General features: G+C 34.5%; 2 protein-coding genes across 19 annotated transcripts in view; one reads left to right on the top strand and one right to left on the bottom strand.

Moving 5' to 3' along the window:
* Positions 1-1,115, top strand: part of PDSS1 (decaprenyl diphosphate synthase subunit 1) — a 46,819-nt gene extending 45,704 nt beyond the window's left edge. For 4 of the 8 annotated variants that reach the window (XM_072825302.1, XM_072825301.1, XM_072825300.1 and 1 more), the window contains one exon: positions 659-1,115. In XM_072825302.1, coding sequence (XP_072681403.1) covers positions 659-799 — 141 coding nt within the window. In that variant the 3' untranslated portion in view covers positions 800-1,115. The remainder of the gene's footprint in view (positions 1-658) is intronic. The other 4 variants (XR_012030783.1, XR_012030785.1, XR_012030786.1 and 1 more) reach the window with 2 other exon arrangements.
* ABI1 (abl interactor 1) overlaps positions 917-23,409 on the bottom strand; it is a 136,012-nt gene continuing 113,519 nt past the window's right edge. For 4 of the 11 annotated variants that reach the window (XM_072825296.1, XM_072825287.1, XM_072825288.1 and 1 more), the window contains 6 exons: positions 20,105-20,205; positions 19,102-19,182; positions 15,201-15,374; positions 12,047-12,133; positions 8,205-8,390; positions 917-3,061 (listed from right to left, as the gene is read on the bottom strand). In XM_072825296.1, the coding sequence (XP_072681397.1) occupies positions 2,886-3,061; positions 8,205-8,390; positions 12,047-12,133; positions 15,201-15,374; positions 19,102-19,182; positions 20,105-20,205 (805 nt within the window). In that variant the 3' untranslated portion in view covers positions 917-2,885. The remainder of the gene's footprint in view (positions 3,062-8,204; positions 8,391-12,046; positions 12,134-15,200; positions 15,375-19,101; positions 19,183-20,104; positions 20,206-23,409) is intronic. The other 7 variants (XM_072825289.1, XM_072825293.1, XM_072825294.1 and 4 more) reach the window with 4 other exon arrangements.

Below are 23,409 nucleotides of genomic sequence, written 5' to 3'. Positions count from 1 at the left end.
AACTACAGAATGATGCTAGGAATATTCTATTCTGAATGACAGTGGGCTCATGAGCTTGGAACCACGGAGAAGGAAATAAAATGATAGTTACAGGACTTGATTCTGCAGCAAATGTATTTTTACTTCATGGAAACAGTGTTTTATTAGCGTTCAGCTTTTAGAACCAACATAAAAACATGGTTCCAGAAGAGAATGCAAATCTCTATAGCGTAAAGGTATAAAGAATAGGAACACTGGTATCCTTGAGATAAAGTGAGAAATTGGTGCTACATGAACTTAACAGAAGGTGGCAATAGAATTAACAAACCAGAAGGCGTAGGGTGGATGGGCTGCATCCTCACCTTTCTTAGCAGAAAGGTAATAAAGTTGCTAATTAAGACATTAAAACCAGCAGATAAGGCTGTTGTCTTTAGAAGAACAGAACTGTTGATTTCCATCATACGTGCTCTTTTATTATGTATATGTTTCTTTTCTATAGTTTTCACTTAAAAATTTATACATATTGCAAAAAAAAAATTATACATATTGCATATGTGTACAACTTTTAAAAACTCAATACTTAAAGGGAAAGTAGATGGCTATTTGATTATTAATGAGTTAGTTGAAAGAGCTGATCCCAGTGAGTGATGCGTCTCTCCTCTTTTGTTGTACTCCCCAGAGTGATGGTGTGCAGCAAACAACCTACCTCGCGCAGCGGTACTGCCATGAAGCAATCAGAGAAATCAGTAAACTTCGACCATCCGCTGAAAGAGATGCCCTCATACAGCTTTCAGAAATTGTACTCACAAGAGATAAATGACAACTCTTTCTGTTATTTCTGGCAGCTATTTTACCAGACTGTGCCTAAAGAATTTTGTGAAATACACTTTGCTTCATGTGCAATAACCAAAAATCATTTCAAAAAACCATTTCAACCTTATTGATGGGCAATTTTTTTTTTATTGGCAAAGTTTTTCAGAAAACTTTTTAAATGTAATTAAACCACCCGAATTTGTCACTCTAGTCCTGTAAATTCTCATCGAGGTATCTTGATGGTTATATGTGGTATTGTTTACACTGTTAAGATCCACATGTAAAGCCATTACACAAATAAATAATCAATGTTAAAATTCAAATGGTTTATCATGTTTCACCATAGGAGTAAAGGTCACAAAGACTGTGAAGTCTACATTTCAATCCACATTAGATTTTAACAGTATCCAAAATTTCATATAGGAGAATGGTTTATTATAAAAGACTGTACATAAAATTTAGACAACAGGTTATATACAAAATTAAGAGAACATTCCACTTGAAAAAATGAAAAAGGTAGCTAGCTGATCACTAGTGATACTGAAATCATGTTTAAAATTAACAAAGGCAAAATGCATATACAACAGTCACATTGATTTGGTAGTAATAATGGCCTTTAATTTTCAGAAATAAATGTTTTGCACTAGTTTTAACCATTTACTATGCTGTTATAAGTCTGTAACACCCAGTACATAATAATTGTAATTTAAAATCCAAACAGATCCTCAATACACAGAAACCCACACTTGAGTGCTCTACTTTAATATCCTAGGCAATAGAGAATTACACACAAGATGAGAAAAAAAAACATCCCTCCAACCCTCCCTTAAGAGGAGACACACAAAGTGCATGTGTTGCATTTCAATCTGTTGGCCAGGTATATCCCTGTTCACTGATTAATACATGATCCACCTTTTTTTGAATTATCTTTTTAAATCCTTTTTATGTTGCCAGTGACAGGTAATGGATTTAAACAGTGCCTATTCAAAAGTCAATTGCACCCAGTTCTACAAAAACAACATGTAAAAGATACTTATAATTTCCTTTCATTGAGCCCAGTATACAACAATCCACTGGAAAACCAAAGGACTGATAGAGCAGTCCCTAAGACTTTTACTTACAGAATGTGCACACACTTGAACACATTTTCTTAGCTTTGCAAAAGTTACTTTAGAAAAGGAGTTCAGTAGATTGACTTGTAAATACCCATCTCAGATTTTAAATCTGCAAAAATCAGTCACTGCCATTGGGACAGGGTGAGATAAGGCTAAAATTTTTTTCCAAGTTAATATATTGAGAAAATAGAACCATAATTCTGCAATAAATCAGTATCTTTTATTATTTATTTAATTATTTATTCATTTATTTATTTATTTATTTTAAAAGCAAACCAGTGAAGGAAAGGACAAAAACCTTTGGTTCACTTATGTATTTATGAATGGAAAAAATTTATAATGCAAATTCACTCATTAAAAAACTTAAGTACAAATTACATTACAGATAACCCTTTGTTTTGTTTCACATGGAGACCTTAGAGACTCAATTCATTTCAAGAGACCTAAGTACGAGTACTCCAAGTAAATATTACACAAATTGGAAGCATCTTGGATTTTTTTAAGTATATTTCAATACATAAATTTGTATGCATGCTTTAAACAAATAATATATTTCAAGAATGAGAAAGTCTAAACAAAAAGTATGACCAGCACCAGGATTGAAATTTTCTGATTTTAGTATTAGTCTGACATAGCGTTAGTAACCATGCTGCACTGAAACGTAATGGTACAATCTGAATCATGATTTGTTAAATATCATACCCCACACCCCCAGAATACTTAGGCTGGTCATAGTTAACTGTGTAAGTAAGCATATAAGCATAATCAGTTACAGACAGCCTCTTGTATAAATTGCCATTTAGCAATACACAAACTGCCTCTAAGATTTATGCTTACAGGTAGACATTCAATTATACCAATAAAACAGCATGTCCTGAAAATATGGGCACATTTTAAAACATTTTAAGACAAGTCTGTTAACCATAATAGTCCCACAGTATGACTGAGTAATAAGAACCTACTTTAAAAGCAAAACCTTTAATCAGTATAGTGCATGATTGATTCAACATAGTTCCCAGGGAACAGACCAGTCACTCGATTGCAGACTCCTTCATACCAGCCGTCATCATTCTTCTTTATTACGTAAATGATTGCACCCTCCATGAAGGATAGCTCATCATCCTTGTCTTTCGTATAATCATATATTGCCACAACTATGGAAAAGACAGTTGAAATACCATGTTTAAGTGCACTATTTCCAACATTTAACTGAATTTTATTTTATTCTTTAATACATTTATTTTTTATTGGTGTTCAATTTGCCAACATACAGAAGAACACCCAGTGCTCATCCCATCAAGTGCCCCCTGTCAGTGCCCGTCACCCATTCACCCCCAACCCCCACTCTCCTCCCCTTCCACCACCCCTAGTTCGTTTCCCAGTTAGGAGTCTTCATGTTCTGTCTCCCTTTCTGATATTTCCTACCCATTTCTTCTCCCTTCCCTTCCATTCCCTTTCACTATTATTTATATTCCCCAAATGAATGAGAACATATAATGTTTGTCCTTCTCCGATTGACTTATTTCACTCAGCATAATACCCTCCAGTTCCATCCACGTTGAAGCAAATGGTGGGTATTTGTCATTTCTAATGGCTGAGTAATATTCCATTGTATACATAAACCACATCTTTATCCATTCAAATTGTAAAATTTAGTACCAATTAAATCTATAGTATAGCAAAACAAAGTATTTGTGCAAATCCTGTTAATTCTTACATCAGTAAAAACAGGCAAGTCAGTGGCCAACCAGGTGCCTAAATCACTGCCTTGACTGTAGGATCACACACTGACAGTTTGACTAGAGAGAAGTCAATAGTCTCAACCAATCTATCCAGGAAAGATCCTGGAGTTTTCATATTTATTAGATGTTTCATTTGTTCAAATATCAACAAAGTGCCAACCACCGCAAAACACCATTTTCCAAAATATGTACTGGGCAAAGCTACAGAGCCAAAGCTACAAACAACCCACACTAATTTGAAAATACATATATCCTGGAAGGTCAATCTCATCCTACTCATCCACAGAAAATAGCATGTAATTTATGGGGCCATCCCTAGATTTTTTTTTTTTTTTAAAGAGTATTTACATAAAGGTCAGAGTTTTTTAAGGGGGAAATAGGTGAGCAAAGACCCATTAATTAAGACTTAGAGAACTGTTTGTAGTTCTGTGGTATTCAATTATTTGGAGTTCAAAATGTTCACTTGCTTTTTTTTTTAAGATTTATTCATTTGATAGCACAAGCAGGGGCAGTGGCAGATGGAGGGAGGGGGAGAAGCAGACTCTCTGCTGAGCAAGGAGCGTGATGGGCCCTGGGATCATAACCTGAGCCAAAGGCAGACACTTAACCAACTGAGCCACCCAGATGCCCCCTATTCATTTCCTTTGTAAACACTGCTGTGGAAAGGACAGTCATCAAAAAACTACTAGTTTTCCAAATGGTTTATGAATTTAATTGTTCCTTCATTCTGCCTTTGTAGCTTGATAGTTCTCAAGCTATATGTAATTTTCTAATATATGTGAGATGGTAGGTGACAGAGATTTCCATTGATTACCTCGTTTTTCTTAAAACAGTTCTTAGGACATTAAAGATATTCTGGCACTCGCTTTTCCCCTGAGAAAGACAACTTCTCCTAATTATTTTGAATTAGTGAATTATAAATAAGGACGAGACCTGAAGTACTGATCCATAGCACCATTTGCTAAATTAAAATAGCCAACATTCTCTTCCCCCTTACAAAACTAATGTAGTTAGTTAATATAAGTTACAGTTAATATAACTTCCCCTTTACAAAACTAATATAGTTAATATAAGTTATAGTTAATATAACTAATATAGTTAATATAACTAATATAGTTACTTAATAAGTAAACTCAACAAGTCCATTCTCCTCCATTTTAATCCTGCAGTAGAATCATAGTTATAAGCTCATTGACCCAAAAACATACAGAATAAATAGTACTAAATTATTATCCTGGTATAATTTTGGCTAAATAACCACTCAAGAAATTATTATCCTGATATATTCTGACTAAATAACCACTCAAGAAAATTGAGTGATTACTAGAAAAGCATTAGTAAGGAAAACATGGTAATAATTTAAATAGGCAACTAACATTATTTATTGTCAATTATTATTTGCTTATTAGCATTGGTAACATTAATTTCTTTGTATTCAGAGTCACAAAAGGTTAGAGTTTGTGTAGAGGACTTTTAGACTGATTGTGACAAAAGCCCGATGTCTTCAAAGTTAGTCAGCAGAATGAAAACTGTCTTTTCTTTGTGCTTTTAGTTCCACTTAGACCACTTAGAGCTGGTAAGAGTACTGAACCAATTTGTTTCCATTTTCCAAGTCCTTTTAGTAAATGAATCCCAGTCATACCCAACTTCTCCTCCCCCAATGCATATATTCTCTCCTATAATATAATGCTTACAGCTGAGTACTTAGTCATTAACAATTCAGTGTCCATCCTACTTTCCAGAACCCTAATTCATATAAAGAGTTAAGCTCCAGGGACGCCTGGGTGGCTCAGCGGTTGGGGTACCTGCCTTCAGCTCAGGTCGTGATCCCAGGATCTGGGATCAAGTTCTGCAGTGGGCTCCCTGTGAGGAGTCTGCTTCTCCCTCTACCTATGTCTCTGCCTCTCTCTCTCTCTCTCTCTCGAATAAATAAATAAATCTTTAGAAAAAAAAAAAAAAGCTAAGCTCCCCCCCATTCTGTATGGATTGTAGAGTCTTTTGGAACTCAAAGTCTACCACTCTAATCCTACTTCTACATGATAAAAATTTGAAGACAGTGATCTAGTTCCTCTGCAATCTTCTCAACTTGGAAACAATGCATTCAACTGTTTCACGTTATAGGTGCACTTCCTAGATATCTTGCCTCCTGAACATTCTCCTCTCAAAGGCATTCCTGTTTGCAGGATCTTAAACTGTGGTACTCAGAACTACACATAATACTAGTGTAGTATAAATGGATATGATCAGATTGGTATATATTAGGTTACAGTTCAGGTAAGGTACCCTAATAATCTGGCTTCTGGAAGTCCTGACATACCATTGATTAATATATTCAAAAATTCCTTTTAAACCAGGTTTTATTCATCTTGATTATAAAGGTAATTATTTAAAAAGGTAATTATTTAAAAATTTAAAAAATTATTTAAATATAATCGTATTAAATCTCAGCTCTCTGATTTCGACTACAGATTAGCAAACAATGGCCCATGGCTGAATCCAAGCCACTGCCTTTTTTGTAAAAAAAAAAAAAATTGTTGAAACATGGACACATCCATTCACTTATGTACTGTCTATGGCTGCTTTTCTGCTACAACAGCAGGGCTGAGTAGTTGTGACAAAAGGGACTATATGGTTGGCAAACTTCATTTATACTTCATTTTGTAATACAAACATCAAATTATTATGTTGTTCACCTGAAACTAATAGAATGCTGTTGTGATAATTAAACTTCATTTTTTTTAAAGTTAAAAATATTTATTATCTGGTCTTTTACAAAATATGTGTGATGACCACTAACTTAAGACTATTATTTCAACTTATAAAGACATTTTGTAATTCTGCTCTATTGCCAAATGTATTAACCATTATATCATTCACGTTTATCAACTTTTTATTAGTTCCATATTAGTCCCAATTTAAAGTTAAATTTGCATTTCCAAACCAGGAAATACAGGAACACAACTCAAGACTATTTAGCTTTATCAACCTCATAATGACCACAACATATCTCTATTTGAAGGTAGAGGAGAATCTAAACATAAAGTAGACTATTCAAGATTCCCTGAACATTATGTAGAATATTTACTATTTAAAAATATTTTAGGGGGATCCCTGGGTGGCACAGCGGTTTGGCGCCTGCCATTGGCCCAGGGCGCGATCCTGGAGACCCGGGATCGAATCCCACATCGGGCTCCCGGTGCATGGAGCCTGCTTCTCCCTCTGCCTGTCTGTCTCTCTTTCTCTCCCTCTCTCTGTGACTATCATAAATAAATAAAAAAAAAAAAAATTAAAAAATTTTAGGGCACCTGGGCGGCTCAGTGGTTGAGTGAGCGTCTGCCTTTGGCTCAGATTGTGATCCTGGGGTCCTGGGATTAGGTCCCTCATCCAGCTCCCCACAGGGGAGCTCCCTCTGTTTCTCCCTCTGCCTCTGTCTCTGCCTCTGTCTCTGCCTCTATGTCTCTCAAGAATAAATAAATAAAATCTTTTTTGAAAATAAATATAAATATTTTAAAAGGTACAGCATAGGGAATATAGTTAATAGCACTGTAATAGCTTGTATAGTGACAGATGGTAGCTACACTTGTAGTGAGCCTAGCATAACCTACAGAGATGATGAATTTTATATTGTAAACCTGAACTAATAACAATGTATGTCAACTATAGTCAAAAAATTTAAACACACATACATACACAAAAGGAAAACCACCAATTCCCTTTTAGCCATGTATTCAAAACTTTGGCACAAAAAATGGTGCAGGTCTCAAGAGCTACAGCCACTTGCTTAATGTTAATTAAAGAGAGTAAAGGCCAATGGAAGGGAATGTATTTCAAAAGGCAACCAAATGTGCTTAACTACATTACAAGCATTTTTCAGAACTCGACAAATACAGATTTTAAAATAGCACAGAGCTGGATGAAGAAAAGCAATTAACTCTAAAAACAGAATTTCTTTCTTTCCTACCACTATTTCTTAATACATAATTATAGTGAATGTCAAGTAATTTTGATAAATTTGGATGTTAGGGTTATACATAATTTCATGAAAAAAATCTAGTGATTATCTTCTCTTTTACAAGATCAACTAACTGAAAACTTTAATTGAGGCTTTTTCTCATGATAGTCTCAATATATTTTTAAATATTTAGATATAAAAGGTTTCTCTTTATTCTAAGAGCTTTGAAATTCTGTTTTAAATCTTTACTAATTACATAACTTTAGTAAGTATTTTAACTCCTATTTTGTACCTTGTTTCATCTATAAAAAGGAAATAGGCAAGTTCATCTCCAGCTGGAAACCTATGTCTTTTGAAAAACCACATCTAGCATTACAACATACTTTTAATTTAAAAAATAAAGATAATTCCTTTATACTGGAAATGTCTAGGAAATAAGGTTTAATTAAATTTTCTTGGTTGACAAAGCTATTCAAAGGGTTGAATAGTCCAGTGTCACTGGACTAGACACTGGACTATTTTTTATAAAGCTATTTATAGCTCTAAAATTCTGTAATTAGGTTAAGCTTCCTTTACCCCAATTCAATGATGACTGTACCTTACCTTTCTCAATATAATTTTTGGGGGCCCAAGCAGGATCCCCATCTGCATATGGATCATTATACTGAACTACTGCAGCCTCCTCATCCTCATAATCCACTGGAGGTGGTGGTGGCGGAGGTGGAGAGTCATCAAACATGGGAATGTCATCTGGGGGAGGTGGTGGTGGTGGAGTTGGACTGTCAGCAACTAGAAGAATTCAGATAATTAATTTGAATCAGAAATTAGAGTAAATGAAAATTCTTAAAAGAATTTAAGAAAGCTCTAGTTTGTATATAGCATGCACTATAATAAAACATGCAAAGATTAGAAATAAAAGCTTGGTGTGTTAGAGCTTCTATTATTCTTAAGAATAATTTTCCAATAATCCAATGAGCTAAAAATGAGAGTATCAGGAAGTGCTACAAAGTAATGAATGCAGCATCCTTTTATATGGATTACAGGAGTAAAAAAGTTTCCTTACTCCAAGGCTTGGATCAGAACAAATGTCACCCATTTGTTAGCCTACCTCTTTAAATAAGCCTGTGTCACATTTCTCATTTGGACTACTGTAAATGTTATGAATACCATTATATTAAGGTTTGATAACCATTCACTGCACACATTCAGGTCTCTGATTCTGGCTTTTAGTTCCCCAGAAATAAATCTCCAGTGAGTGGATTTTTATTTTTGTCTGTTTTAGTTGAGAAAAAAGTTGGCAGTTATCAGGTTGGCTTCTATGTGTATGTTTTCTATTCTTTTTTTAAAATTTTAACAGAAATTAAATGAGAAATTAAATAATTCCAAGTTAATACAAAATGTCATTGAGTATTTTTCAAAAGTATTTGTATTCACAATCAACTTTTTAAATGTAGAAAGGAAGCTAAGATTTTTTGCATTATTGCTAGTAAAACTTAAACATAGGATGGGGGAAAGACTTGATCCTAAAGACCCAATTTTTTAAGAAAATATCCACGATAAAGGTTTTTAAAATAAAGTGTTGCAAGAAGACGTAATTAAAAACGAACAGGAACTTATATCGTGCAAAACAATAATGACTCATACCTCAAGTTGTAGATGGGTATGGTACATGTATGTGTGTGATTTAAATAACAGTGAAATGAGAAAAGGTCAGGCTAGAACTATGGACACTAAGCTATTTGATACTAGGTAATAAGTGCTCCCAATATTAAAGAATTTAAAGCCAGAACACACAACTAATTCTTAATACGAATTTCTGATCCACAGATTTCTTTATTATTATTATTATTATTATTATTATTATTATTATTTAGATTTCTTTAAAAGTTAAAGACAGTAAAATGCTTTGACAGAAACTGATACAAAGAATTATATAATATCTGCAACGGAGAAACTCAGAATACCAACATACTAATTCAAATGCCAATTTCTGGGGCTATTTATGTTATCAAAGCAAGCAGTCATAATCTATTTGTAATATAGGTTTTAAAGTTCACTCCACCCTATTTTGGAATAATGGAGACTATAACCAAGAGATCCAGATTTAGAACATCTGTGGTAATAGCCCTACTTCCATAACCACTTCAATTCTGTGATTTTTATTTGATCCCATCAGGGAATGAGAAAGACTAAGAAAACAAATCCTGTGTTAGTGATGCTCATTCTGATAGCTACACCAAGCACAAATATAATTTATTTTTCCATCAACTACTTGGAGTCATTTTATTTTTGCCTTTATCTTCGCCACAAAGCTTTCCGCTATTATTGACAGGAGAAGAAAATGGGTATGATCCATCTAACATCAAAGAGCCATAGCTCATATCCTTAATTTGGCTTAATGTGTAAATTATACGTTTGCCTGAATCCCTAAATTGCATTTACTCTTTACTTATACATAACTTGCTAGTTTCATGTTTTCACTCAATCGTCTTCACGCCCATGTGAATCTACACTGGCTTATCTCCAAATTATATATACAAAGAGGCGGAAGACAGGGTCAATCTAATACTCTATGCATAATACTTTATCTAGCACCACACATAATTAGTTCAAAAATGCTTTCTGATGCTAATCATACACAAAGTAAACACATGGACTTTTTTAAGGGCTCGTGCCTTAAATTGAAGCACATTTAATAGGTTAACTGCCACAGGCATTCATTATCACTAATTCTGAGTGCCACAGAAAACTGCGTATTTAAGAGGAAAACAAAATTTGTACTCCATAAAACATGTAAGATACTGATACAGTTTATAATCAATCTTCCTAACATGCTTTCAAAGAAAATAGATCCTAAATAAAGTTGTACATTCTGCAGAGCAAGGATAACTGATTCCAGTTCCTAAGTCCAGGGAAAAGAACTAAAATAAAATAGTAAGTACCACGGTCCTTAGCAAAAAAACATGCAAACCTAAAATTATATACATTAATACTGAATTTCTATTTAAAAAAAATAAAAGAGTTACCAAAATGCTAGTCAATATACTTTGGCCCCACTAAATGGATGGCTATTTTCAAATATTTCCTCTCAACTTAACTGTAAGGCAGCTCAAGTTTTTGAATTCTTATAACATCAAGAATTTTTCCTTACTCACTTTTTAAAAAATAAGATTCACTTTTTTTTTATAAGTTTAAACATATTGGAGTTTTCAAACAAATGTTAACAATGAGGATGGTTTACACTCAGAAATTTGAACATTTTGGAACTACAACATTTTATAAAAAGCTTATTCAATCATACATGTTTCTTAAAGATAGTGGGATCTTTGTCTTAGACTATTTGTACTCTTCCCAAAGCCTAGCACATAACACCAAATAAACAATTATTTGACTGGAGGAAGGGAAGAAATGTGGAGAATTACACAACAGTGATCAATCAGCAAGAGCTGAACAATGGAATTTGCCACAATGCATTCTCCCGGAAGATGAGGCAGTCATGTGGGTTACACATTTGTTCAAACCCTTCTAAAATTTATTTGCATGGTGATGATCCCAAATGAAGTAAATCACCACTAGACCACCTTACCATCCGTCTTAAGCTCAACAGCTATTTTGGCATAGTTATAACTCAGTAATGGTGGTATTTTTTATTTTATCAAGTAACATTCACTCTGATCATGTAAGTTAGGATTATACAATTACCCCAACATAATCAGGTAGCAATATAAACTACTCTATCCTAATCAAATCCACGTATTCAAAAGAATTTCCACAAATCACTAACCTGACCTGCTTGAAATAGAAGACCTAAAAGCTGACATATGTGCATGTTCAGAAATACTCCTCATGGGCCTACATGTAGCCGAAACACAAAGAGGCTTGCCATTATCACTCTTATATGGATAACCTGGATGTAAATTACTCATTCTGAAGATTCATTCTTATCCTAACAACAAATCTTTACATAGGTTCAAAATTCACTAAAATTTTTATGTAACTAAAGGGAAAAAAAAAAAAAACCTGCCCCCAATGCATAATAAATTTAATCTCATACTGTATCTATATGCTGATGAATTTATTGGCAGCAGAATATAAAATATTTTCTAATCCCCCTAATAACTGTTGGAAGCTGGTAGTTTCCATACAATTCGAATTTTTACGTTTGATTATGCTTTCCTTAAGAATCAGCAAAGATCAGATTTGATGTTTTAGATCATGTAAATAACATAAGAAAGCTGCAGTTTTGAAATTTATATGGGTCAGTAATCATGCAAACAAGAGAAAAAAACTGAAGACCGTGCTCTTCAGTTTCAAATACGTATCTGCACCTATTTTCAAGATAAGATTAGCTTCTCAATAAAAGTAAGAAAATGATGACTCATCAGCCATGCATGCTATAAGGAGACAGCCTCTACTCTTTGACAGCTCAGTTTTTCCAAACTTACTGTTTTCCTGCACCCTGGCCACGAAGCCTGTGAGAGGTATCTGTGGAGTCAACTGAGGCATAGGGGGAGGGGGTGGAGCAATAGAAACTGGTAGCAACAACACAGTATGGGGGAAGTAAAACAGATAAAGGAAAGAAAAGGAAACAAACAAAAAGCAGAAGTCAGTTACAAGGACCACAAACATAAGTATGCAAAGAACAGTTTGCAAATGAAACAAAACAAAACAAAAAACAAAACAAAAACCTGCAGAACCTTCTTCAAGTTCATTTCCCACCAGCAAACCTAAATGGAGTTGTTGCTTAGCCAACCGGTTAATTTTTTAAAAATACATTTAATGTAATCCTAACGTTATACTGTTTGAGGAAGATTTAAGTTTACCATTACACTCATTTTCATGTAAAGAATTTTCAAATTCTAAGGAAAGACTTTAAAAAAAATGAGTAACACGAAATATAGATAAAGGTTTCCAGGACATCATGTCTTTGTCATATAACCTAACAGGTATGTTTAGCTTTAAGGTAATGTTGTAAATTAGAACCCAAATAAAGAAATATGTTATGGAATAAGTGTTTATTTCATATATAAATACATACATTAATCACAGGTTTCCTTTAAAAACAGTTCTTATTATATACCTAAATTTACACACAGCTCTCCAGGAAAAATCCTTGTTATGGTAAAACAAGGTCATTATTATTTTCTAAAGTGATGGTTTTATTTTTAAAGATAGCACTCCTAAATTTACTAGGGAATAAGAGTGCTCCACATACCATGTTAATTGTTCACTGAGTTTCATAGGATAAGTATTTCAAAAAGGACCTTCTTCATTTTATCACTATTCTGAAAATAGGAAACCTGATCTCACAACAGGTTAAAATATGCAATTACTTTCATTAAAGTAATTTCTAATGAATCACTGAGTAGCTGTAAACATTCCAACTTCTTTCTGGAGGGGACAATTTATAGGAAACTGATATCAAATGCTCATGTGGGCAGCAAATGTTATTAAAAACTATAGCAAACTATACATAAACATTAATAAGTTTACCATTTTGTCTCATTTTAACAAGACAGTAACTGCCAAAGATTGCTTAGAAAAAGTCAACAGGGATTGAGTCGCAAAATTGAGTTTACTGGCAGTCACCAAAACATGACATAAATTGTCAGAGAAAAATAATTTATCGGTTTCCAAGGATCATTTAACCAAAAGGTCATTTCAATTAACCCAATGTATTATTGGTAAGCATAAAAATTTTAAAGAGGTTCAGTATTCAAAGCAGCAATAACTTACCAAAGCCATGTATTGCATTAATATTCATTTTATGGCTAAAAGTAACATTCAACTCACTATCAAATTGATCTTCATTGATTCTGATACTTTGGATATAGAAGGCTCTTAAATAAAATGTTACAGTGTTGATTTAAAACAACAACAAACCTCCCACAAGCCTAAAAAGTTTGTTTAGAAACAACCCTTAGTATCTAGATATGCTGGTTAGTACAGAGAGAAAAAGAAAAGCTATGCTATGAAGATACTAGTCATTACCATCACATCTGGACAGAAGGGGAAATATGCACATCAAAACACTAAAAACATTTACATACTACTACTACTACTACTACAACCACCACTACTACTACCACTATTACTACAACACCAACAGTAAGTCAGATTGTGGAATAATTATTTTGACGCATATTTTCAAAATTTGAGTCCAAATTTCCTTTGTAATATCCAAAAGATATAGCCATTCAGTAATGAAAAGGTCTTATTTGAGAATAAGTAATCCTCCCCAACACTGTTAAAATAAAACTACACAAACATGTATTAGGTGAAGTGTCACCAAAAACCCTACTTGCAGAGTAAACTAAATATCTAAGTGAGGCAAAGAAAAATAAAAAACATAAAGATGAGATCTAAAAACACAACATATTATGAAAAAAAATTAAAAGATCATAAAACTACTAGGCTAATAAACAGATAATCCATGGAATATTCAGACTAGCTACCTTTCATTACCAAAAGGAAATCAGGGAAAATGTGAGATAAAATTCTAACTGGTAAAGTTTCTCGGTAGGTAGCCTGGATGAAAATTTTGGTCTGGAAAAGGACTGTATTAATTTGGGGATTATCTGTGAATTCTGACATTTTTGCTAAAGTGTTACTCAATTCTTAGGAGTTTTCTTACTAGAATACAATCTTTAACTCTAAAATTTACATTGGAAACAAATAAGAGAACTTTCCTTTAGCTCTGCTTTAAAATACATGTTCAGAACATGCATTATAAACTTTAACTTCTTAGGAAATCAGAGTATTCAGTACTTTTTACCAATATAACATGTGGCTCTAGAAAGTAGTTACAAATGCCACATGGGAAGGTGTGTTCGAGTCTATGCCAGTGTTCGCCTCTTCAAACCAGTAATAAATACTGGACAGCAGGCTCATTTCAGAATTTCTTTCCTTTCTGAATTCTGCATCTTAGCATGGAAAGTGGTATTAATGATTACTCTAAGCAATTCATACTTCCTGCCATTATATGCTGAAACTATTTTCTAATCTTTAATATCTTTAAGCCTTTAAAAACACCAACTGCAGTTAGTGTTGAGATGTGCAATTTGACATGAAGAGAAAGAAATCAGAAGAAAATTATCCCCACTGTTACAGTGATTAGAGACAGAATAAGCAGGCATCACAAATGTTTTTAATGGTTTTGAGCTTATTTCAGTACAGGTTAACAAGCTTAAAAGTGATAGCCAGCAATTTCATTATACTATTTAAAGAAAATTGTTCGCAATGTTCTTATTGCTACTGAAGTGTCTCAAATGTGGCATTAAAATTAAGTCAGCTTAATTTCAGTATTTTTCTTCTCTAGTTCTATTTATAGTAATTAAAATGTTAAACCATTAGTTACATTTTAATATGTAAGTATATTCAGTAAGTCTGAATTTTTTTCAAAGTGATAAGCAATTATTTTTGTGATAAGCGGTAATTCTTAAAATGTCAGGATTCAAGTACTGACTTCCTAAAGCCAAGAATGAACACGAAATAGCATGGTTTCAATTGTTGTCTATCACTGGCAAGAACAACAGCTTCAAATAATTTCCTTCAAAAGGAACTCCACTGTTGCTGTACGCCTGCAAAGCACAAGCTTACTTGAATTCTGAGAATAAAGTGGACCTCCATTAACATGAGGTTGAGCAGAAAATTGAGCAGTCACAGAGGGAGTTCGTCTGTATCCACCAGAAGATGTCGAGGAAGTGGTAGAGTTGTGTCGAGAAATCTGCCTGGTCATTGTGCCATACTGGGAACCAGGAGCTGAGCCCGGGGCTGCGGAAAAGCATTAGTCAAAAGCAACCAACAAAGAATGTGAGCACAACATGTCACCTCCGATGGCAGAACAAAGAGAGGGGGACTCTCAGTAAGAAATATTTATTACTTTTTAAAGCCCACAGCACAAAATAAAGAGAAATGTGAAGATAAAACACAAATAGCTAGCTCTCTGAAGTTACAGAAGGAAAAACAGATACTGTGTGGACAGCTGCAAAAGTAAAATAACATTCTTAAACCTTTTAATTTAGCAGACTCTCAAATGCTATTTTGCTAATATCATATATAATTTTTTTCTGTATCATTTAAGAATATATAGGTTTTACATAGGAACTACATCTTTCCAACAAAATCAGTACCAAAAGGTAATCTGAGATGGAACACATCAGTTTTCAGATGTGACTGTATTAACAATGTATTTACAAACTTCCTTTTCCATCACCAGATCTTCAGGAGCACAAAGGTTAAATTATAAAATGTAAAGAGGCTAGCATATTTTCCACATATACTGCTGTATTTATGTGAATGTTTATTGTGTTAGTAGTTATAATCAAATACATATGACAGCAGAATCATTTTTATGAGAAGCACAATTTCTAGTTTCAAAGCACTTATAGATAGTATCAGATATTTGTCATCTATTTCCAAACTTTTAAGACTAACACACTTTCCTTTTCTTTTTTTTGTTTTGTTTTTACACTTTCCTTTTCACTTACACTTTTGTAACTGACAAAACTGTAAGTAATTTTAGACTTTGTAAAGTAATTTTACAATTTTAAAGCAGCTTTATGTAGAAAATCCATTACCTTTCTCCATACTTGGAGGGTTTGTTCCATCCTATACCCAAAACGATCTTTTTTTTTTATTTATCATGCATATCTAGAATTACTAAAGTACTAACAGTACTTAAAATTTCATTCAATATCATCTCTACCAACATTTCAAAAGTTTAATATTTCAAAGGTTAATAAAGTTCAAAGCCTCTAAAGTTAACCATACTTTCCAAAGGTAACTTCAGGACTAATGTTAGCCTCTTTGCCACAGCCAAACATCTAACCACCACTAAGTAAGTAAAACTAGTTTATTTTCAATCAGTTGTGTAATTTAACCTCTCCTAAAGGTCATACAAATTATTACATAAAGCCATACAGCAGAGGTTGTTCATTTTAAAAAGTGCTAATAAATTTAACATTTTGGAGCTCCCAAGCCATAGGCAGTCACTAATTATCTGAATCATCCCCAGGCTCATTTTCTAAATAGAAACATATTTTTAAAATAATACTCTATTCAAGAGCCTTCATGAATAAGTAATTTTGGATAGCTAGGGTTTCCACAGAGCTAAGAGGTAAACCTTTAATTGTTTTTAAGAGATCTCTGTAAAATGATTTTTATATTTCTGACTTAAATAAAAAGTGTATGAAATCGAAGTCATTTTTCTTGGTGATCTAAAATTGAAAACCAATCATTCAGCAGTTCCCAAACTGAGCCTATTTCAGAATTTACTTTAATGTTTTATTATGAAATATATCATGATGCCAAAGGGTATATGCTTTAGATTCAAAATTGTTATATACAGTAATACTACATATACATATAGTTATATATACTAATATGTATAATATGTAGTGGTAATATATAACTTATTTACATAAATATACATTTATATATAATTTACTTTTTTCATTTATATATAATTTAAAGAAAAATAAGATAAATACCCAACTCCATTAAACAGTATATTACCAGTATCACCAAAGCTTCCTGTTTGCATCTTCTAGATCCCAAAACTCAAAAGGTGTTAAACATTCTTTCTTTACAGTTTAAATCACAGCTATATATAAACTTAAACAATACGCAATACACAGAAAAATTATAATTTATAAGCTTTTATAATGGAGTAATTATGCATATTGTTGGCTTGCTCCTTTTTTAAGATTCATCCCTGTTGGCAAGCATATCAATGTTGTATCATCCATTTCTGTTGCTTTATTTGCATGTGAGCATGCCACAACTTATTTATCCATTCTATTGTGATTAAATAATTGGGTTGCATCTGGATTTCTGCTAATATTAATGCTACTACTATGAACATTCCTAAATGTGGGGTTCCTAAGTTTCTCTACAACACTTGTTCTCAAACTTCAGCATTAGTCAGAATTTCACCGTGAGGGCTTGTTATAATACAGACTGCTGGGCTCCAGTCCTCAAAGTTTCTGAGTGAGTCGTAGGTCTAGAATGGGATCTGAGAATATACATTTCTAACTAGTTCCCCTGTGGTGATGATGATGATGCAGTTGGTCTGGTGATCACACTCTGAAAGCCAATGCTCTAGAACACAATGGTCTAGTTTTACTCTTTAAAATTAGAGAACCTCATAAAGCTTTTGCAGAGGTGGGTTATAGCAACAGGTAATTACTATAATAGAAATTAAAATTGACAGACACATCTGTAAAACACATGACTATATAAACATTCTATTAGCTGTCACAGCAATGATTCTGTCGTAAGTCATACAAGCCTCTGGAAACTTCCACCGTATACTTGTACCAGAATGAGAATAAAAAAGGCAAATAGGTCTTCGTATTATAACTAATATAGTTCTGACCTCAAAAACTCCATAACAGGATCTTAGCATCCCCCAGGGGTCTTATAGCCATATTCTGAGAACCAGTACTCTACGGCAAATATCTAGAAATGAAATTATTAAATCTAAGGTAAAAACCTGTTCAACCTGACTAGGTAACAATTACTTTCCAAAGTGAATGTATCAACTAATAAACTCCCACCAGCAGTGTACTAGTTACTATACATCCTTATCAACATTGGGTACTAGTAAGCTTCTACATTTCTACTTATGAGGTGGATATAAAATAGTATCTCACTGTGATTTTAACTTTCATTCTCCTAATTATTAACTAGGTTGGGGACTTTTTTTTCACATGGATTTTCTGACAGTAATTTTTATTATTAGGATCTTTTTATTACCTCCTTTTGCCCTTTTACAATGTTTTGAGAAGATGCAGCTGAAACTCAGCTGTCATTTGAAACATTTCTATCCATGTCTACCCAGATTATTGCTCTGATATATTTCTAGGCTGAATGCTTCATACTGAGTCTGTATTCTGAATTCCTTATATGCTCAATCTAGTTACCTCCAATTTAGGAACAATTTAAATGTATCAGATTAAAAAAAAAAATTTCTTGGCATCCTAGATTCCAAAGCACTAAGCTATATCAAAGTTTTCACATGGTGATCCACAGGAAAGCCTCAGGAGCACCCCACAACCACACATCATTTCTTTTCCATTTTAATTCCTCCTGTCCCCCATCTTCACCCCAATCCTTTGACTGTTGTATACACCAGGGAGTTCCAAATGAAGTTTCATGTAAAAAAATATATATATTACATTACTAATTTAAAAATATCTTTTTGAACAATCACTGCTATAATTTTCCTAAAAAATATCAAAACAAATACGAACCACATTTAAATCAGTTACAAATTAAGCATAAAAGCATTTCACATTTCAAAGAATGTGATTTTATATTTAACTATATAACTTCAGAGGCCTTTCACCTGAAGAAATTAGTGTAAATTAGATTAAAACTTTAACCTTTGTATTACCACCAACAACCTAATAACTATAAAAGCTAGCAGTCTAACAGAGGAGTTTATTATGAATTACACAAAGTAAGTTAAATCACTCCAGTGGTTATGCAATCTCACCTATCACAGTGTTCACTGGGAGAAGTGGTGGAAGAGGTGGTGCTGGTGGAGCTCCAGAAGGAGGAGGGACAGAAATGTTTTCTAATAAAATAGTTTATAATTCAGGTCAGAGTGCAAGAAAGAGAACTAAACATTCTGAAACAGTAAGAAAGTACAAAGTTTCGGAAAGGAAAAAAAAAAAAAGAGAGACACCGATAATGTAAAGCATGTCCAAATGAATATGAATTCATTTTACTAGGTAAAAAAAGGACATTGAGTTCATACCTGCATTAACTATAAAATATGCCTGTTTTTATAAGCAGCTTTTTCTTTTTCAACAATCTCTTTGAGAAGCTAAGAATTTTTCCTAACAGTTTTGATTATGAAATATGTATTTTTAACATTATAAAGTATTTATATCATTTACTAAAAAAAAAAATCAAGGAACTGATTTAATGCTCTGCAACAATTTCTTAAATTTTTCTAAAATCTAAAGAGTAAAAAAAACTTTTCCTATTTTAATCTCATGTTATATTATTATTTTACTAGAATATGTATGGAGTATTATACCTAAATGTAGAAAAGTCACAGAACAAGCTAACACCAGAGTTGAGACACTAGCCTATAAAGCAATGCCAGAACTCACTGGTATTAAAAAACAGTAACAACAACAAAACTCACCAGTATAAAATATACATTAAAGACACTCATCCTTTGAAGTATCACCAATATTGGTTTGCTCCTGAAATAGTATCATTCTTGACTAGTGCCCAAGGCAAGTTATTTCTAAAGCAAAATGGCCCAAAAGATATTTAATGATGTTATGTAATATGTTTTATGTGTAAGAAAAAATAACTAGTAAATTGCTAAAGTCTCTGTGAAAGTCTCCCTAAAAATGTTCTTAAATTTGTTAGCATTTCTTCTAGCAACAATCACGTAAATTTTATCTAATATAACTATTTCAGATTTCATAATAAAGCTCAAATTCTAGCACATATTAAAACAGATTAATACACCAACATACCTGGTCCAACAGTGGGCGGTGAAGGTGTAGGCACGGCAATGGGAATGCCAATACTGCTGCTTCCACTGTTCTCTCGACTTCCACTCCCTCCACTGCTTCCACTGCAAAGAAATAAATTTGAAAACAGCCATTCTAGAGATTTATCCAAAGACAAATTCAAAGCCATTAAATACTCTTTTTATGGTGTGTGTGTGTATGTTAAATATAAAAAAATAAAAGTTTTAAAAACTATTCAATACAATTTTAACCCTAATACCTAAAGTAGTTCTCGTGTTTTACTCTACTTCTCAAACTACTGGAATTCAATATAGTCCTAACATAGTACATAGAACTATCAGAAGAGATCTATTGAGAAATGAATGACCAATAAAATCTTATGGTACAACAATCCAACAAGACTAATTAAGTAACCAAAGCAGATATGAACCATGTTTCCACTGAGCTCACAGTTGAGAATGGGAAAACAGATGTTAAAAAACAGCATTAGAAAAAAACAAAAACAACAAAAACAACAACAAAAAAAAAAAAAAACAGCATTAGAGATGCCACAAGAGAAAATATACAATATGTGATAGAAGTTAATAAAAACTGTAACCAGTTTTAGTCTGGAATTGGTACAAAAATCTCAATCCCATCTTCAAAGAATGGTGATAAAACAGGGAAATTTCTGGAAAATGAGTAAACCGACCAAAAAAAAAAAAAAAAAAAGTAAAGCTTCAACATGGAGCATTCTAGAAGAGTTGATAATGTTAAACTCTAACCAATTCCTTACTATTCTAATTCCTATGGATTTACTGTACATTTAGGCATATGATCTCATACTATGCAGTTTTTAGTAACGTGTGCATGTATATGTATTTATGTACATGTGTAACCTTTGGCTTCATACTGTCTTAAAAATCAACATCAATGGCTCAACAGGTCCAGAAACTCAAGAGAGCAAAGACTTGTACAGCTTAAACAAAATTTTGTTCTCTGATATGATTATTCTATAATTACATTATCATATGTTAATAGAAGAAGAAGAAAAACAGAGAAAGCTGTTTATATACCATAAAGTGCTTGAAGGTGAAGGCCTCTCTACTGCCTGAAGCCAGGTGATCTACTAATACTCTGCTTTGTGCTGGCACTGCATCATAGACATATGAAGTTTTTGTATTTATTATACTCTTCTACAATTACTGGCTTATAGGCCTTTTTTCTCACATAGGGGTTGGAAAATTATAGCCCATGGGCTGAATCTGACTCCTGGTCCAATTTTTTCAACCTGTGAGCTGAGAACATTCTTTTCATTTTTAAATGGTCAAAAAAAATTTAGAGGAATTTTATGACACATTAAAATTTTATGAAATCCAAATTTCAGTTCCATGTACAAAGTTTTATTGGAATGCAGCCATGCTCATTCATTTATGTGTTGTCCATGGCTGCTTCCATTCTGCAATGACAGGGCTGAGTAAATGCAAGAGACCATATGGCCCACAAATCTTAAAATATTAACAATCTGGCCTTTTATTAACAAGTTTGTCAATCCCTGTTCCAACAGAATGAGCTTCTGGAAAATTAAACTATATCTCATGGGCATATCCCTAGTACCTAATAAGTAACTCTTAGTAACTAGTGGCTGAATATGATTAAACGCTTAATCCTTCCACTATAGAGAAAAACCATCCTTTGAATTATTATTCAAAAACAAAGGGGGGGAGGAGCAAGATGGCGGAGGAGTAGGGTCTCCAAATCACCTGTCTCCACCAAATTACCTAGAAAACCTTCCAATCATCCTGAAAATCTATGAATTCGGCCTGAGAATTAAAGAGAGACCAGCTGGAATGCAACAGTGAGAAGAGTTCGCGCTTCTATCAAGGTAGGAAGACGGGGAAAAAGAAGTAAAGAAACAAAGGCCTCCAAGGGGGAGGGGCCCGCGAGGAGCCGGGCTGAGGCCGGGGCGAGTGTCCCCAGGACAGGAGAGCCCCGTCCCGGAGACGCAGGAGCTGCACCGACCTTCCCGGGCGGAAAGGGGCTCGCGGGGAGTTGGAGCAGGACCCAGGAGGGCGGGGATGCCCTCGGGCTCCCGGGGACAGTAACAGCAACTGCGCGCCCAGGAGAGTGCGCCGAGCTCCCTAAGGGCTGCAGCGCGCACGGCGGGACCCGGCGGGACCCGAGCAGCTCGGAGGAGCTCGGGCGGCGGCTCCGCGGAGGGGGCTGCGCGGCCCGGGAGCGCGAATCCACCAGCGCAGGCTCCGGAGCACAGCCCAGGATCCGGCCTCCCCCGGGACAGGCAGAGGCCGGGAGGGCCCAGGACAGCAAGGACGCTCCTGCCCCGAGCTGAGCAGTTCAGCGGCCCCGCCCCGGAGCCTCCAGGCCCTGCAGACGGAGTTCCTGGAGCTGAATCCAGGTTTCCAGAGCTGCCCCGCCACTGGGGCTGTTCCTCCTGCGGCCTCACGGGGTAAACAACCCCCACTGAGCCCTGCACCAGGCGGGGGCACAGCAGCTCCCCCAACTGCTAACACCTGAAAATCAGCACAGCAGGCCCCTCCCCCAGAAGACCAGCTGACTGACTGACAACTTCCAGGAGAAGCCAAGGGACTTAAAGTACACAAAATCAGAAGATACTCCCCGGTGGTTCTTCTTTTTTTCTTTGTTTTGTTTTTTGTTTTGTTTTGTTTTGCTTTCTGATTTGTTTCCTTCCCCCACCCCCTTTTTTTTCTCCTTTCTTTTTCTTTCTCTTTTTCTTCTCTTTTTTTTTTCTTTTCGTTTTTTTTTTTCTTCCCCTTTTTTTTCCTCTTTCTCTTTTCTTTCCTTCTTTCTCTCCTCTCTTTTTCTCTTTTTCCCAATACAACTTGCTTTTGGCCACTCTGCACTGAGCAAAATGACTAGAAGGAAAACCTCACCTCAAAAGAAAGAATCAGAAACAGTCCTCTCTCCCACAGAGTTACCAAATCTGGATTACAATTCAATGTCAGAAAGCCAATTCAGAAGCACTATTATACAGCTACTGGTGGCTCTAGAAAAAAGTATAAAGGACTCAAGAGACTTCATGACTGCAGAATTTAGAGCTAATCAGGCAGAAATTAAAAATCAATTGAATGAGATGCAATCCAAACTAGAAGTCCTAACGACGAGGGTTAACGAGGTGGAAGAACGAGTGAGTGACATAGAAGACAAGTTGATAGCAAAGAGGGAAACTGAGGAAAAAAGAGACAAACAATTAAAAGACCATGAAGATAGATTAAGGGAAATAAACGACAGCCTGAGGAAGAAAAACCTACGTTTCATTGGGGTTCCCGAGGGCGCCGAAAGGGACAGAG

Source organism: Canis lupus, chromosome 5 (genome assembly GCF_048164855.1).
Source record: "Canis lupus baileyi chromosome 5, mCanLup2.hap1, whole genome shotgun sequence".
Lineage (NCBI taxonomy): Eukaryota > Metazoa > Chordata > Mammalia > Carnivora > Canidae > Canis > Canis lupus.
The sequence above is the reverse complement of the archived record's forward strand: the minus strand, read 5'-3'. Positions and strand labels throughout refer to the sequence as shown.